The sequence below is a fragment of the Balaenoptera borealis genome (assembly GCF_965194805.1).
Source record: "Balaenoptera borealis genome assembly, chromosome: 13".
Taxonomy (NCBI): Eukaryota; Metazoa; Chordata; class Mammalia; order Artiodactyla; family Balaenopteridae; genus Balaenoptera; species Balaenoptera borealis.
The window spans coordinates 36,618,847-36,637,463 of record NC_138870.1 but is presented as its reverse complement, the minus strand read 5'-3'; the positions used below and the strand labels follow the sequence as shown (position 1 = coordinate 36,637,463).

At 34.9% G+C, this 18,617-nt stretch overlaps 1 protein-coding gene across 2 annotated transcripts in view; it reads left to right on the top strand.

The window, feature by feature from the left end:
• ADAMTS20 (ADAM metallopeptidase with thrombospondin type 1 motif 20) overlaps positions 1-18,617 on the top strand; it is a 232,748-nt gene that overhangs the window by 101,042 nt on the left and 113,089 nt on the right. For both annotated transcript variants that reach the window (XM_082349310.1, XM_082349311.1), the window contains 3 exons: positions 4,827-4,910; positions 5,434-5,558; positions 6,888-6,928. In XM_082349310.1, coding sequence (XP_082205436.1) covers positions 4,827-4,910; positions 5,434-5,558; positions 6,888-6,928 — 250 coding nt within the window. The remainder of the gene's footprint in view (positions 1-4,826; positions 4,911-5,433; positions 5,559-6,887; positions 6,929-18,617) is intronic.

Below are 18,617 nucleotides of genomic sequence, written 5' to 3'. Positions count from 1 at the left end.
TGATACTTAAAAGCTTTTACACAGCAAAGGAAACCATAAACAAGACGAAAAGACAATGCTCAGAATGGGAGAAAATATTTGCAGACGAATCAACAGACAAAATATATAAACAGCTCATGCAGTTCAAACAACCCAATCAAAAAATGGGCAGAAGACATAAATAGACATTTCTCCAAAGAAGACATACAGATTGCCAAGAAGCACATGAAAACCTGCTCAACATCACTAATTATTAGAGAAATGCAAATCAAAACTACAATGAGGTATCACCTCACACCAGTTAGAATGGGCATCATCAGAAAATCTACAAACAACAAATGCTGGAGAGGGTGTGGGGAAAAGGGAACCCTCTTGCACTGTTGGTGAGAATGTAAATTGATACAGCCACTATGGAGAACAGTATGGAAGTTCCTTAAAAAACTAAAAATAGAATTACCATATGACCCAGCAATCCCACTACTGGGCATATACCCAGAAAAAACCATAATTCAAAAAGAGTCATGTACCTCAATGTTCATTGCAGCACTATTGACAATAGCCAGGTCATGGAAGCAACCTAAGTGTCCATCGACAGATGAATGGATAAAGAAGATGTGGTACATATATACAATGGAATATTACTCAGCCAAAAAAAACAGAATGAAACTGGGTCATTTGTAGAGACGTGGATGGATATAGAGACTATCATACAGAGTGAAGTAAGTCAGAAAGAGAAAAACAAATATCGTATATTAATGCATATATGTGGAACCTAGAAAAATGGTACAGATGAACTGGTTTGCAGGACAGAAATAGAGACACAGATGTAGAGAACAAACGTATGGACACCAAGGGGGGAAAGTGGTGGTGGGGGTGGTGGTGGGATGAATTGGGAGATTGGGATTGACATATATACACTAATATGTATAAAATGGATAACTAATAAGAACCTGCTGTATAAAAAATAAATAAAGTTTTTAAAAAAGATAAAAAAAGAATAAAAGATTGAATACATTTTAACTGGATCAATAAAAGTTCTAATATATAGCACTCTAAAGTGGAGTGATTACAGTAATATTTAACATTACATGGTTTTATAAAGCAGAAAAGGTACCTTAGAAATCTAATCTAGCAGTTCCTACAGTGTAGTCTGGGTTGGGATACTCGTCCCTTGGCATGTTCCATGAAGGGGAAAAGAGGACTTGGCCAAGTAGTTGTGTGAGATGCTGCATGTAATACCTCTCTTGTAGATTTAATATTTGTGCGTATATGTTAGCCTATTCAAGACTCCATGAAGGCATCTGTTTAATTTTTTTTACTCAACTTTTCTCAAACTGTGGAATGATTTTGTTCTTTAAAACCAATGTTCTCACACCCCTTCCCCAACAGCATCTGGTAAATACTAATCCAGCACACCAGGGCACTGTGACCAAGGGTGCTCAATGCCTCAGTGTAGTTGTGGTATTGAGACAAAAAGTAGATATATCCATTTGTAGAGTTAGACAACTGGCTTGTAACTAGTAAGAGCTAGAACTAAAACCCAGGTCTCCTGACTGTGTAGGACTTCTGAGGCCATGCTCAAGTGACTATAGCAGGACAGTGTCAGGGGCTAGGGCATGAACCACATCAGGGTTCTGAAATAACTTTTGTGCCAAGAGCTAATTAGGAAATACTTAGGGTAGAATGCTGAAGTTCTACAAGATCAGATAAAGTAGTCAGAGCTGAAGCTAGACTGCCTTGGATGGAAATTGTTCCGTTGCTTACCAGCCACCTAACCTTGAGCGCATTACTTAACTTCTCTGTACCTTAGTTTTCTCATCCGTAAAATGGATACAATAGTTTCTAGCTCATAGGATTTGTTGTGAGAATTACTAAATGAATTAATACATTTAAACTTAGATCACATCACACACATAGTAAACATTCAATAAATATTATTTCTAGTTATGTATTTATGAGGAAGTAGCAAACATGGATACCCTACCATTATGGTGACCTAATATGGGGTGGTAGTTTTAGGGATAAGAGAAGCATGTTGGGCATGCTAATTGGGAAAGCCTCTGAAGTAACAGGTAGGCCTTCTGGTCATTCATCTGCCTGATTCACAATTCAGCTTAATTGAATAGTTATTCAATAAAAGCACCTCTAAATATCCAAATATTGTAAAAGGTATGTATGTATAGAGTGTGAGCACATAGATTATAAAGGTCAATACATAAAACAATAGGAGGTGCATACAATTAAATGAGCAAGGTGACCTTCTTGAAGACACATGCCATTTTAGTGTAAAAGCAAAATACCAACCTGAGGGGTTTTTTTGGGTGTATATGAATAATTATTTAAACTGAACCATCTGTTTTTATACCTTTTACCCCTGAAAGACTGAATTTTTTAAGGGTAGAGATGATGCTTTGTTCATTTGGGTATTAGGCAAGCAACACAGTATTTGACAGGCAACAGATAATTCAATAAATATTGAAAGAAAGAATGAAACTGTGTTCTTGGATCCTTTGCTTTCAGTTTGCCATTCTATGATAACTACTGAAATTTCAAACAAATGAACTAGAATTAGCATTATATATAACATATGCCTTTTCTTCTGAAAGTAGTAATAATAGCTATCATAGATCACTATGACCCAGGCCCTGATCTAAATGCTTTTTGTACACCATCTCATTTAATCTTTATAGCAGCTTGGTAAGTAGGTGTTATCAACAAGTGGCAGTTAGAATTTGAACCTGGGCCTGTTTAATTTGAAGGACTCTGCTTCATAACATTGCCCATCTTACATAATAATTTGAATTATCTTTTCCCTAATGTTACATTTTAAAGAAATTTTGTTGTAGTAATATATTTAAAAACATACTGTCAGAACACTGGGAGGATATGTTTCCAAATTCCAGCTGGTAGGTTGGTCACTTTTCAATAAAGGTGCCACGTCTGTTTCCTTCTGAAACTGAAAACATTTTTGTGGTTATATATTTTATAGCTAATATTACAATATACAGATTGTCATTTGTAGTCAACATATTTCAGGCAATGAGTAGAGAAGTTAGCCATTTAGATACTTTACAGCACCCAAGCTCTTTTCTCTGAGCTACTGACAATGCATGATGGCCTGTGACAAGTCTTCACAACTGGTTTTCATTCATAGAGGAAAAGAGCCTTTGTGCATACCTTTGAGGTACTTTGTTTACCTTGTAATTTGACTTGGTTAAAGCATCTACTGTTAACTTCACATGATCAGAGGATAACTCTGAAGTCACAAATATGGGTATACTTTGTTTTCTACAATATATATTCATTTTCCATGCAACTTTTAAAATACATATTAATCAATTCAGCCATAGATTTCCACAGCTCCGATTTTAAAGTGAGCAATACTGCAGTGCTGGCAGACCAGCTTGAAATGGCCAGTCATCTGCCTGTCCCTGTCTTAACTGTACTTACTCTCAACTCCACTGTGGTGACCATCACTCTTGCCAAAAAATGCTAGAACCAAAGGCATCACTGCAGATAAAGACAGCAAACCTGTATTTGTGGCTGCACAGCTAAAACAATAGGAAAGGTGCTGGAATGTGTATTTAAGTTCACGCTGACCCTATAGGGTCAGAGATGCTTTTGGCTCTGGTTCTGGTGCTTCTCCATGTGGCATTAGAAGCAACAGTAGCAGTCATATTATTCATTGTGTTGAAGCAACCTTGGCTGATAGGGTGAGGGCTCCACTACTGGTACTTCTAGGAAACTGTTAAGCTCCACAAGGTCAGGGACCATGTCCTCTTCCCTATCTCTGGGTCTATAGCCAGCGAAGGAAGGAATAGTTGCTGAACATTCTTTAAATAAACAAGAGAAGTAGCACCTCCAATTCTGCTCTCTTGGTTTGGGCAGTGGTTCAGGAGATGGTGATCCACATTTCAGAAGCAATTTTCATGGCACAGGTGGCCCAGGTCCAGAAGGTTATATCTAAAGGATATAATAAGGAGTGCAAGACAGAGGTGTTGGCCATGGAATACACTCCTGTTGTCTGGAAGCCTCTATGGTGGCTACAAGATGAGGATATGAATTAGTGAATTGGATGGCACCTTCATTATAAGCCCCTGCAGAGTACCTCCTAGAATTGCATTCTCCAGTTTTGGAGAATGAAAGACCAGATTGTGAAGCATGACCTCTCCTACGGCTCTTTGTGTGATTCTGGATGAATTTGTCTCCATGGATTCTAGTGTGCTAAACAATTAAAAACCATAAGCATATTCAGAGTTGAAAATATGCAATCATGGCAGAAAGATTAGGTAAAACTGCCAGAAAAGAACAGGTAAACCTTATATATTTATTTTTATGGTGTATTGTGGACACATAAATTGTGGATTGTGACACAGAATGTAGTGAATTTTTTGCTGAATCATCTAGAACAGTATTTTCCAAGCTCTAATGCATGTTCAGATCACTTGAGGATCTTGTTAAAATATAGATTCTGACTCACCTGTCCAGGATGGGGCCTGAGATTCCTTATTTCTAATCAGCTCTAGGTGATACGGATGCTGCTGATGAATGAGTGAATCTCAGTAGCAAGATTTAGGATACTGTTTCTCAAACTTGGCTTCACATTGGAATCATTATAAAGCCAGGGAATTTTAAAAGATGCTGATGCCTGGGTCTCAACCCTTAAGATTCTGATTTAATTGATAAGTGATGTGGCCTGAGCTTAGGGATTTGTGAAAAGCTCCCTAAGAGATTCTAGTGTGCAGCTAAATTGGAGAATTGATGCTCTGGCTCAGACTGGTTTCAATTTACTTTTGAGAAAAGGTATTCATTTTAGGCATCTAATCTTATATTTTTTTTCCTTGCAGGTTGCAGCAATCTACAAGGACTCAAGTATTGGAAATCTTATAAACATAGTAATTGTAAAATTAGTTATAATTCATGATGAACAGGTAAGAAACAGTTCTAAAAGTAGTAATCCTAGCTGTAGTAGGTTCTTAGCGGGAATATAGAGAGAGATCATGAAACTCTTATTAGAAATGAGATATTTTAAAAATGTATATTACAAAACTTGATTTGAAAAAGAGTGAGGTTAACTTTTTCTGTTATGACAGAAACAAAATGGAATGACAACAGAGGAAGTAACAAAAATTAATAAACAATTAAAAAATTTAAGGTTGAAAACATTCAGGTATTCACTTTTATAATCCTGCTGTTGAAAGATTTAAACTATAGTAATTTTCAGAAGTTAGTTTTTCAATCCCAAATATTGGAAGGTCTAATTTGATTCTGTTTTGATCACAGTGTTTTAAGTATTGCTGAAATATGTTTTAGATATGAGGGAGAGATGATACCACTTCTTCATTTGCCTGTGAAAATGCTATTTAATGAATTGCATAAACACTGACAGGCTTGGAAGGAAAACGGCCATGAATGTTTTGACGTAATGTTGAATTGCTGATTTTTTGTGTGTAGGAAGGACCAGTCATCAGTTTTAATGCAGCTACCACGTTACGCAACTTCTGTTTATGGCAGCAAACTCAGAATGTTCTTGACGATGCCCACCCATCCCACCATGATACTGCTGTTCTTGTCACTAGGTACAGTTCTAGAAATAACCCTTGCAATGCAATTGTTTACCCTTTATCTCCTGCGTGATCACCAGTACTTCTTCTTACATTAATTCTTTATCAATAATACATAGAGACGTTCTATGAGAACTTGTATTACAAAAGATACCATTGAATGAAAGCATTCTTCTGTTTTCTTCAGACCAGAACACTGGCCTGATTCCTTAGGAAATTAGCAACGTTAGGTTGCTAAGTAATGGTTTGACATAAACAAGATAATTTCCTTATTATATTAGTGACAGAGTAAGAATTAGGAAAATTACTTGGAAATTAATATAGTTATGGAACTGAGAACACGTTTTGTTTCTTCCCTAACTTGACCTTTCAATCGCTTGGAAAAGAAAGCCTTTGAATTTATTTTGGACTCGCTATACTTAAAAATATCTATCTGCTCCTTGTTTTGATGCTAAATGCATGACTTGATTACTGGGCTGCTTTTGCTAGGGTTTTTCTCAAACCTATTTATTTATATGCAGCTGCTGCTATTATAAAATGAGTATCCATTTTACATGTACCACTATACATTGTTAATTCACATCTTTGTTTCAGCAACAGTCATGCTACCAGAATATTTAGATCCTGAGTTCGTTGTTTGTTTTGGTTGGTTGCTTGGCCAAGGGGGAAAAATCTTTTGCTTGAGGGTCAGACTCAGAGAAATTTTGGCTTTCTAGAACCCTGAAATGAAAACCTTTAGTCCATGTAAAACAGCTGACGTTTTGTCCATGTGCTTTATTTCTTTTCTAAACTAAAACAGAATTGACTCAAATTTATACAGAGTATTCTATTACCAATCCACGGTTCTGCCCTGGGTTAGAGGCCAAGCAGCAAAGACTGAAGATAACAGATAAATGATGGGAGGGAGGAAAAGGGCTGTAAGAGGAGACCATGAGGAAGGAGACTAGAGAACTGTCATAATGAATGTTTAGGGACTAAGTAATTTAAGAAGGAAAAAATTTAAGCAACTTGGTAACATCTGAGAACATCATTATTTTGCAGCTGAGAATAATAGCTGAAGTTCATAAAGGCATTGAAACATCAAGAGTATATTACATATACTACTGCATAAATAAAGGCAGAGAGGAGAAAAATACACTTAGAAAGCTTTTCATTGAACTTGGTTAAGCTTCAGCTGTTCACAGCAATCACTTTTATATAGCACCTATTGCTTATTGATATGCAAAAATGGTGCATTACTCTAGGTTTAGGGTAATAGTCATGTCATAGTTAAAGCTTCTTTATCTCTGTTTTGCATGTTGCAAAAATATTTTCTGAAAATGCTTCAAAATCTTTTGTTTTAAGGGAAGACATTTGTGGAGCTAGAGAGAAATGTGACACATTAGGTAAGTTATTTGGTAAATAAAATATAGCTTATATAATTGTTTATTGAATTATTTAAAATGATGTTTTGATTATCTTCCTTTTAATTTACACATTAATCATTTTGATTATTAATTAATGGGTAGTGTCAGTATTATTTGATTCTGCTGTAAGTTTTAAAGAATAATAAGAACTAATATTTATGTACCAATTAATTTCTAAATATCAAGTGCTATGCAGAGCTTGACATATTTAAAGTGTTTTATTGTGTAATATTTGATCCATACAAAATAGTACATAAAAACTTACATGCAAATTTAAAGCAAAAAAAAAAAAAAAAAGAGTAGTCACGAATCCATCACCAGATTTAAGAATTAGAAATTTATCGGTACTGTTCTATGGCCTGTGCTAAGTCCTTATTCTCTCCCTTGCACTTCCCCAAGAGGTAACCAATAGCATAAATTTTGTATGTGGCAGTTCCTTCCATCTTTTGAAAAATAGTTTTATTGTATATGTATATATTCCTAAAAGAAATTGCTTGATTATGCTTATTTTTGAGCTTTAGTTCATGCATTTTCACTGCTGTACAATATTTCATCCACAGTTCACATATCTATATCCTGTCAGTGAATATTTGGGCTGATTCCAGCTGTTTTCTATTATGAACTTTATTATAAGAGCTAAGGTATATTCCTACGGTTAGAATTGCATGCCATTACATGTGCCCATGTTTAACTTTATAAGATATACCAAATTATTTTCTAAAGTGGTACCAATTTATACCTTTCATCAATAGTGTATAAGCATTCATTTTGATTATATCACTATTAATACCAGGATCTTCAAATTTCTCATTTTTGCCAAATTAAATTTAATATATTTCATTATAGCAATAATTTTCAGTTCCCTGGTCACTAATGAGTTTGGACATCTTTTTATATATTTACTGGCCATTTATATTTCCTTTTTGGAGAGGAATGAAATAAATGAAAAAAACATTGCCTATTTTTCTGCTGTGGTATTTTTCATTTTCTTACTGCCTTTTAGTGTTCTTATAACTTCTTGAAACCAAACCCTTTTTGGTTTATATGTATTGTAAATATCTGTTAATAATTTGTTCCTTAGTGTTAATTGTTTTGTGTGTGTGAAAATGTATGCTGTAGCTGAGTTTATAATTTTAGGTTTAGCAATTTTGTATCTTATTAAAGAAATTATAGCCTTCTGAGCCTTCTGTAGCTCAAAAGTCTGAGTGTATTATCCTGTTTTCTTGTAAATATTTAAAAATTTGTCTTTTCACATTTAAATCTCTAAACCATTTGGCACAATTTTTTTGATGTGGTATCAAATAGGGGTCTAGTTTTGTAAGTTCCTTTTCTCTGGATGTCCAGTTTCCTCAGATCACACATTGACTAGTTCACCTCCTTTCATTAGAATCTGCAATGCCATATATAAAGTTTCTGTTTGCACTGACACGTGCAAATCATCCCGCTGCTTCATTAATCAATACTTTTTATTTAGTCCATGTACCAATTTCATATTAGTTCAAATTTTATAGCTATATAATAAATCATCATAATTCATAGGATATATAACTCCATCCAATTTTCTTCAAGAGTATTTTGGCTATTCTTGGACCTTTGCTCTTCCATAAAAATTTTAGACCAGCATGTCAAGTCATTATAAAACAATTATCTGTCTATTTATGAAGGTCTTTTTAAAATTTCTTTCAGTAGTATATAATATTTTCTTTCAAAGCTGGTCATGCACAACTTTCATTTACCTCTTTTATTAGTGTATGGTCTGTGATGTTGATTGATAGAAGTGCATTAGATTATTTGGATTATTGATTTTAAATCTAGCCACCTGATTCATTACTCTAATTAATCCTTATAATCTACCTGTGGATGTTTATATCACTTGTGAATTATGGCTATTATTCTTCCTCTTCTTCAATCCTTATAACTTTCTTTCATTTTTCTCTTTTTCTTTCTTTTGTCTTAAAGCAAGACAAAAACCTTGTTGAATGTTGAATAGAAATGATGATGGTAGCCTTTTTTCCTGGATTTTAAAAGGAATACTTGTGCAGTTTCACCATTAGGAATAATATTTGACATAGATTCTTGGCAGATAAACTTATCATCATAGTTTTCTGAGACTTAAAAAATGTATGCTTTTTTATTTAAAAAATTTTGCGGATATTGAAATGATCATACGATTAATTTAATCCTGTGAATTCCTTTTATGAGTTTTGTAACACTAAACCAAACTTGATCAAGGTTTTTCCTTTTTTTTTTTAAACACACTGCTAGATTCCATTCCATGCATATATTTTCAAGAGTGAAATGATCTTCCTTTGATTATATTTGTCTAATTTTGATACCAAGGTTTTATTCACCTGTTGGAAGTGTATTATTTCTTTTCCCATTCTCTGGAAGATTTTATATAATGTTGGAATGATCTATATCTTGAAAGCATGGGAGATGCCACCTAGAAAAACATCTGGGTTTCATCTTTCCTTTGTGGAAAGATATTTAACTATTTAATTTTTCCAACGGTAATCAGACTTTTAAAAAAATCTTTTTGAAGGTATTTTAAAAAGTGTGTTTCTCTAGATATCTGACCATTTCTTTTAGTAGTAGTAAAATTAATTAGCTTAAATTATTCTCATAGCATTTTCTTTTAAGTTCTGTCAATAGCTATACTTCTGCCTTGTTTTATTTCTGATATTATCTATTTGCACTTCTTTATAATTGCCCAGTTTCACTGGAATATTGTCTATTGCATTTGTCTTTTTAAAGGATCAACTCTTTGCTTTCAATCTCATTTTTATTTCATTAATTTCTGCTCTCTCTCTCCTTTTCTTTCCAATTTACTCATGCTGTTCTATTTATAATGTAAACTGACTGCTAGCTCAATAACATCCAGGATTTTTTCTTTTCTAATTTTATTGTTTAAGACTATTGATTTACTTCAAGGTATCATTTTATTGTGTCCCACAAATTTTGATAGTTATTTTTCATGTCATTTAAAATTCTAAATTCTAAGTATGTATAAATTCATCATGATTTCTTTTTTGACTTATTAATTTAGAAATGCATTTAAAATTTTATGAATATATTGAGACTTAATGTTTTTTGTTTATTAAATTCTAATTTAATTTCACTGTAGTTGGAGAACATGATCTATATGATACCCATTCTTTGAAATCTTTTGGTATTACCTGTATGGTCTATTATGTTAAAAAAAATGTTTCATGTATGTTTAAACAGAATGTATATTCATTAACTATGGTATACAGGTTTCTATATGCCTGTTAAATCAAACTTGCCAATTATGTTGCTCAAATCAACTATATATTTACTAATTTTTTGCTTACTAGGTCACTTACTTGAAACATGAATATATCTCTGTCACTCTCTCCATTTTCAATTTTACATTATAATTTTTACAATTACAGTATTCAAATTTTTTGTTTCATCTATTTTCAGTCTAACTTATTAGGCATATATAAGTTTGAATTGAACCTTTTACAATTGTGTAGTGACTTTTTTTTATCTCTAATAATGCTTTTTAAAGAAAATAAAGTCAGTATAGCTTTATGTTTAAAGTACTGTGTCTGGCAATACTATAGCTAGCCCAGCTTTTTCTTGTTTAGTATTTGCTGGATATCTTTTCCTTCAATTTTCCAATGTCCTGTTACTTCAGGTGTTTTTATTGGAAAGAACATATAATTGGATTTTAAAAGTAACATCCATAGTAATCTCTGTTTAACTACCAAAGTTAGTCCATGTACATTTATTATAATTGTTTTCCATGCTTTTATTTCTTTTTATCTTCATGCTTTATTCAAGCAGCTCTAACATGCATTTTATTATTTTTCTCTTTGGCTGCATCTAATCTGATATTTCACCTGTCCTCTGAATTTTCCAGTTCAACATATGTTTTTCAATTTAAAATATCCTAGTTAGTTCTTATTCAAAATCTGTGTGTTCATTTTGTTTACATTCTTTTTATATTTGCTTATATTTGTAATTGCCTTTCATGTTTACTGACACATTTCATTTGGAGTAATTTTATATATCATCTTTGACACTTCCCATATCCTAAATATTTGATAGCCAAATATGTGGTTTCTGCTAACTTTCTCATATGCTGACTTGTTGGTTTGTGTGTTTGGTGATCTCTGATCATAAGCTCATGTTTACTTAATATTAATCCATAAGATTAGTGGTGGACCACTTAAAAAGTGTGTTCTTTCCTCTAGAGAGAATTTTCAGTTGTTTTTGCTGTAATCCAAAGGGTGTTACTAACCAAGGTCCCTGACTTAAGGCAGAGAATTCAGAATCAGATCCTCTACCTTGAAACTTCGTATAGGAAGCTCTGGATCATATTGCTTTTATCAGTATTTTCCCTCAGAGTAATTCCTATCCCTACTATTCATTGCTTACCAATTAGAATTTAGCCCATGGTATAAATGTTTATATGTATGCGTGCATGCATGCATAGGTATGAGATGGGCAGGAAGAGAATATATGTTAGGTTTTGGAGGTGTGGGGATTTGATAGTTCTTGTACACTGTGAGGTCAGTATTCATTAAAAAAGTACTTTTTAATACTGGTCTAGTTTCTTTGTGGTAGGAGGACTGTCTAGAAACTCTAATCTTCCACAAATGTGGAAACAGACACCTGCTACTCTAATTTTTACAACAGACTCCATTCTCTTCTCCTTGCAAACTATTCTCTGACTTTGTAGACATATTTTATGAGTCAATCATCTAAGGAGAATCCACTGAATATGTTATATTTCTTACATTATCTATGCCTTGTTGTCACATCTTTATACTAAAAGTTAAGTATGAATATGTCAGCCATATCTTACTATTTTGTAATGATTTAATGCTAGATATTCGGGGCTATTCATGTAGAAGTGGGTGGTCTCCTGGTCCCCATTCTTTTTTTGCAGTTTTCAGCCACTCCTGTGCACATAAATCATAGTGATATCTAGAAACATAGACTGTGAAAATAAAAGTATTCCTATTATCCTTTAAGTCAAGAGTAATGGTGATGATAATGATAGCTGATATATTTGAGTGCCTACTATGTATCATATACTATATTAAGGTTAACATTATTGGACTTACTTAATCTTCACAACAAACCTATGAAGTAAGACCTATAATTTCAATTTTATAAATGAGGATAAATAATTTGCCCAAGGCTACATAGCGTGTATTAATACAAGATTTAGTATTTTATTTTCCTATCTAAAATATGTGGAAAAAAATAACAAACTAAGAATAGTTTTTTTTTAACATCTTTATTGTAATATAATTTCTTTACAATGTTGTGTTAGTTTCTGCTGTATAACAAAGTGAATCAGCTATATGTATACATATATCCCCATTTCCCCTCCTTCTTGCATCTCTCTCCCACCCTCCCTATCCCACCCCACCAGGTGGTCACAAAACATCGAGCTGATCTCCCTGTGCAATGCAGCTGCTTCCCACTAGCTATCTATTTTACATTGGGTAGTGTATATATGTCATTGCTACTCTCTCACTTCATCCCAGCTTACCCTACCCACTCGCTGTGTCCTCAAGTCCATTCTCTACGTCTGCATCTTTATGCCTGTCCTGCCTGTAGGTACATCAGAACCATTTTTTTTTTTTTTTAGATTCCATATATATGTGTTAGCATATGGTATTTGTTTTTCTCTTTCTGACTTACTTCACTCTGTATGACAGACTCTAGGTCCATCCACCTCACTACAAATAACTCAATTTCGTTTCTTTTATGGCTGAGTAATATTCCATTGTGAATATGTGCTGCATCTTCTTTATCCATTCATCTGTCGATGGACACTCAGGTTGCTTCCATGTATTGGCTATTGTAGATAGTGCTTCAATGAACATTGGGGTACATGTCTCTTTTTGAATTATGGTTTTCTCAGGGTATGTGCCCAGTAGTGGGATTGCTGGGTCATATGGTAATTCTATTTTTAGTTTTTTAAGGAACCTCCATACTGTTCTCCATAGTGGCTGTATCAATTTACATTCCTACCAACAGTACAAGAGGGTTGCCTTTTCTCCACACCCTCTGCAGTATTTATTGTTTGTAGATTTTTTGATAATGGCCATTCTGACCAGTGTGAGGTGATACCTCATTGTAGTTTTGATTTGCATTTCTCTAATGATTAGTGATGTTGAGCATCTTTTCATGTGTTTGTTGGCAATCTGTATATCTTCTTTGGGGAAATGTATATTTAGGTCTTCTGCCCATTTTGGATTGTGTTTGTTTTTTTGATATTGAGCTGCATGAGCTGCTTGTATATTTTGGAGATTAATCCTTTGTCAGTTGCTTCATTTCCAAATATTTTCTCCCATTCTGAGATTTGTCTTTTGGTCTTTTTTATGGTTTCCTTTGCTGTGGAAAACTTTTTTTTTTTTTAATATTTTAATGAGATTCTTGTCTGCTTACATTCTTTTTTTTAATTTATGTATGTATGTATGTATGTATGTATGGCTGTGTTGGGTCTTTGTTTCTGTGCGAGGGCTCTCTCCAGTTGCGGCAAGCGGGGGCCACTCTTCATCGCAGTGCGCGGGCCTCTCACTATCGCGGCCTCTCGTTGCAGAGCACAGGCTCCAGACGCGCAGGCTCAGTAATTGTGGCTCACGGGCCGAGTTGCTCCGCGACATGTGGGATCCTCCCAGACCAGGGCTCAAACCCGCGTCCCCTGCATTGGCAGGCAGATTCTCAACCACTGAGCCACCAGGGAAGCCCTGTGCAAAACTTTTAAGTTTCATTAGGTCCCATTTGTTTATTTTTGTTTTTATTTCCATTTCTCTAGGAGGTGGGTCAAAAAGAATCTTGCTGTGATTTATGTCATAGAGTGTTCTGCCTGTGTTTCCTCTAAGAGTTTGATAGTGTCTGGCCTTACATTTAGGTCTTTAATCCATTTTGAGTTTATTTTTGTATATGGTGTTAGGGAGTGTTCTAATTTCATTCTTTTACATGTAGCTGTCCAGTTTTCCCAGCACCATGTATTGAAGAGGCTATCTTTTCTCCACTGTATATTCTTGCCTCCTTTATCAAAGATAAGGTGACCATATGTGCATGGGGTTATCTCTGGGCTTTCTATCCTGTTCCATTGATCTATATTTCTATTTTTGTGCTGGTACCATACTGTCTTGATTACTGTCTCTTTGTAGTATAGTCTGAAGTCAGGGAGCCTGAATCCTCCTGCTCCGTTTTTCTTTCTCAAGATTGCTTTGGCTATTCGCAGTCTTTTGTGTTTTCATACAAATTGTGAAATTTATTGTTCTAGTTCTGTGAAAAATGCCATTGGTAGTTTGATAGGGATTGAGTTGAATCTGTAGATTGCTATGGGTACTGTAGTCATTTTCACAATGTTGATTCTTCCAATCCAAGAACATGGTATATCTCTCCATCTGTTTGTATCGTGTTTAATTTCTTTCTTCAGTGTCTTATAGTTTTCTGCATACAGGTCTTTTGTCTCCTTAGGTAGGTTTATTTCTAGGTATTTTATTCTTTTGTTGCAGTGGTAAATGGGAGTGTTCCCTTAATTTCTCTTTCAGATTTTTCATCATTAGTGTATAGGAATGCAAGAGATTTCTGTACATTAATTTTGTATCCTGCTACTTTACCAAATTCATTGATTAGCTCTAGTAGTTTTCTGGTAGCATCTTTAGGATTCTCTATGTATAGTATCATGTCATTTGCAAACAGTGACAGTTTTACTTCTTCTTTTCCAATTTGGATTCCTTTTATTTTTCTTCTCTGATTGCTGCTGCTAAAACTTCCAAAACTATGTTGAATAATATTGCTGAGAGTGGGCAACCTAGTTTTGTTGCTGATCTTAGAGGAAATGGTTTCAGTTTTTCACCATTGTGAACAATGTTGGCTGTGGGTTTGTCATATATGGCCTTTATTATGTTGAGGTGGGTTCCCTCTATGCCTACTTTCTGGAGAGTTTTTATCATAAATGGTTGTTGAATTTTGTCAAAAGCTTTTTCTGCATCTATTGAGATTATCATATATTTTTTAGCATCTTTATTGGAGTGTAATTGCTTTACAATTGTGTGTTATTTTCTTTTATGGTTTTTATCCTTCAATTTGTCAATATGGTGTATCACATTGATTGATTTGCGTATATTGAAGAATCCTTGCATTCCTGGGATAAACCCCACTTGATCATTATGTATGATCCTTTTAATGTGCTGTTAGATTCTGTTTGCTAGTATTTTGTTGAGAATTTTTGCATCTATGTTCGTCAGTGATATTGGCCTGTAGTTTTCTTTTTTTGTGACATCTTTGTCTGGTTTTGATATCAGGATGATGTTGGCCTTGTAGAATGAGTTTGGGAGTGTTCCTTACTCTGCTATATTTTGGAAGAGATTGAGAATGATAGGTGTTAGCTCTTCTCTAAATGTTTGATAGAATTCACCTGTGAAGCCATCTGGTCCTGGGCTTTTGTTTGTTGGAAGATTTTTAATCACAGTTTCAATTTCAGTGCTTGTGATTGGTCTCGTTATAGTTTCTATTTCTTCCTGGTTCAGTCTCAGAAGGTTGTGCTTTTCTAAGGATTTGTCTGTTTCTTCCAGGTTGTCCATTTTATTGGCATATAGTTGCTGGTGGTAATTTCTCATGATCCTTTGTATTTGTGCAGTGTCAGCTGCTACTTCTTTTTCATTTCTAATTCTGTTCATTTGAGTCTTCTCCCTTTTTTTCTTGATGAGTCTGGCTAATGGTTTATCAAGTTTGTTTATCTTCTCAAAGAACCAGCTTTTAGTTTTATTGATCTTTGCTATTGTTTCCTTCATTTCTTTTTCATTTATTTCTGATCTGATCTTTATGATTTCTTTCCTTGTGCTAACTTTGGGGGGTTTTTTGTTCTTCTTTCTCTAATTGCTTTAGGTGTAAGGTTAGGTTGTTTATTTGAGATTTTTCTTGTTTCTTGAAGTACGATTGTATTTCTATAAACTTCCCTCTTAGAACTGCTTTTGCTGCATCCTATAGGTTTTGGGTCCTCGTGTTTTCATTGTCATTTGTTTCTAGGTATTTTTTGATTTCCTCTTTGATTTCTTCAGTGATCTCTTGGTTATTTAGTAGCATATTTAGCCTCCATGTGTTTGTGTTTTTTACAGTTTTTTTCCTGTGATTAATATCTAGTCTCATAGTGTTGTGGTTGGAAAAGGTAGTTGGTACGATTTCAGTTCTTTAAAATTTATCAAGGCTTGATTTGTGACCCAGGATATGATCTATCCTGGAGAATGTTCCATAAGCACTTGAGTAGAAAGTGTATTCTGTTGTTTTTGGATGGAATGTCCTATTAATATCAATTAAGCCCATCTTGTTTAATGTGTCATTTAAAGCTTGTGTTTCCTTATTTATTTTCCTTTTGGATGATCTGTCCTTGGTGAAAATGGGGTGTTAAAGTCCCCTACTATTATTGTGTTACTGTCGATTTCCTCTTTTATGGCTGTTAGCATTTGCCTTATGTATTGAGGTGCTCCTATGTTGAGTGCATAAATATTTACAATTGTTATATCTTCTCTTGGATTGATCCCTTGATCATTATGTAGTGTCCTTCTTTGTCTCTTATTATAGTCTTTACTTTAAAGTTGACTTTGTCTGATATGAGAATTGCTACTCACGCTTTCTTTTGATTTCAATTTGCATGGAATATATTTTTCCATCCCCTCACTTTCAGTCTATATGAGTCCCTAGGTCTGAAGTGGGTCTGTTGTAGGCAGCATATATATGGGTCTTGTTTTTGTATCTATTCAGCCAGTCTATGTCTTTGGTTGGAGCATTTAATCCATTTACATTTAAGGTAATTATTAATATATACGTTCCTATTACCATTTTCTTAATTGTTTTGGGTTTGTTTTTGTAGGTGTTTTCCTTCTCTTGCGTTTCCTGCCTAGAGAAGTTCCTATAGCATTTGGTATAAAGCTGGTTTGGGGGTGCTGAATTCTCTTAACTTTTGCTTGTCTCTAAAGGTTTTAATTTCTCCATCGAATCTGAATAAGAACCTTGCTGGGTAGAGTAATCTTGGTTTTAGTTTTTTCCCTTTCATCACTTTAGATATGTCCTGCCACTCCCTTCTGGTTTGCAGAGTTTCTGCTGAAAGATCAGCTCTTAACCTTATGGGGATTCCCTTGTATGTTATTAGTTGCTTTTCCCTTGCTGCTTTTAATATTTTTTCTTTCTATTTAATTTTTGATAGTTTGATTAATATGTGTCTTGGCATGTTTCTCCTTGGATTTATCCTTTATGGGACTCTCTGTGCTTCCAGGACTTGATTGACTATTTTCTTTCCCATGTTAGGGAAGTTTTCAACTATAATCTCTTCAAATATTTCCTCAGACCCTTTCTTTTTCTCTTCTTCTTCCGGGACCCCTATAATTCGAATGTTGGTGCATTTAATATTGTCCCAGAGGTCTCTGAGACTGTCCTCAATTCTTTTCATTCTTTTTTCTTTATTCTTCTCTGTGGTAGTTATTTCCACTGTTTTATCTTCCAGGTCACTTATCCGTTCTTCTGCCTCAGTTATTCTGCTAGTGATTCCTTCTAGAGAATTTTTAATTTCATTTATTGTGTTGTTCATCATTGTTTGTTTGCTCTTTAGTTCTTCTAGGTCCTTTTTAAATGTTTCTTGTATTTTCTCCATTCTATTTCCAAGATTTTGGATCATCCTTACTATCATTATCCTGAATTCTTTTTCAGGTAGACTGCTTATTTCCTCTTCATTTGTTTGGTCTAGTGGGTTTTTACCTTGCTCCTTCATCTGCTGCATATTTCTCTGTCTTCTCATTTTGTTTAACTTACTGTGTTTGGGGTCTCCTTTTCGCAGGCTACAGGTTCGTAGTTCCTGTTGTTTTTGGTATCTGCCCCCAGTGGGTGGGGTTGGTTCAGTGGCTTGTGTAGGCTTGGTGGAGAGGACTGGTGCCTGTGTTCTGGTGGGTGGGGCTGGATGTTTTCTTTCTGGTGGGCAGGTCCACGTCTGGTGGTGTGTTTGGGGGTGTCTGTGAACTTAGTATGATTTTAGGCAGCCTCTTTGCTAATGGGTGGGGTTGTGTTCCTGTCTTGCTAATTGATTGGCATGGGGCCTCCATCACTGGAGCTTGCTGGCTGTTGGGTGGAGCTGGGTCTTAGCGTTGAGATGGAGATATCTGGGAGAGCTCTCACTGATTGATATTACATGGGGCCAGGTGGTCTCTGGTGGTCCAGTGTCCTGAACTCGGCTCTTGCACATCAGAGGCTCAGCCCTGACCCCAGGCTGGAGCACCAAGTCCCTGTCAGCCACATGGATGTTTTACAGGGTCTTTCTCCACCTAGGGATTCGGCCAGGATTTTAGACAATGGGTTCTGAGTCCAAAAAGTGCCTCTATTTGGGAACTTGCAGAACACGACATAGGAGAGGATTTAGTGTTTTCTTGGAGTTGGATTTGCTTCCTTATACTTCTCCCATTGCCCCAAAATTCCTCCCCTGAGTAGCTGCTGCTCCTTTATTCTTAACTCCTCCATTGAACACACCCTAAGGATAGCTCTTAATGCCAAATACAAGATGTTGGTAATAATTACTAGGTTTCTTGCTTGTATATCCTTTTGCAAGTACTGTTGCCTTAGTCTCTGAGCATGTTTTATAAAGTATGTTAAAAAATGGTTTTTATTCTTTAACATGACGGAT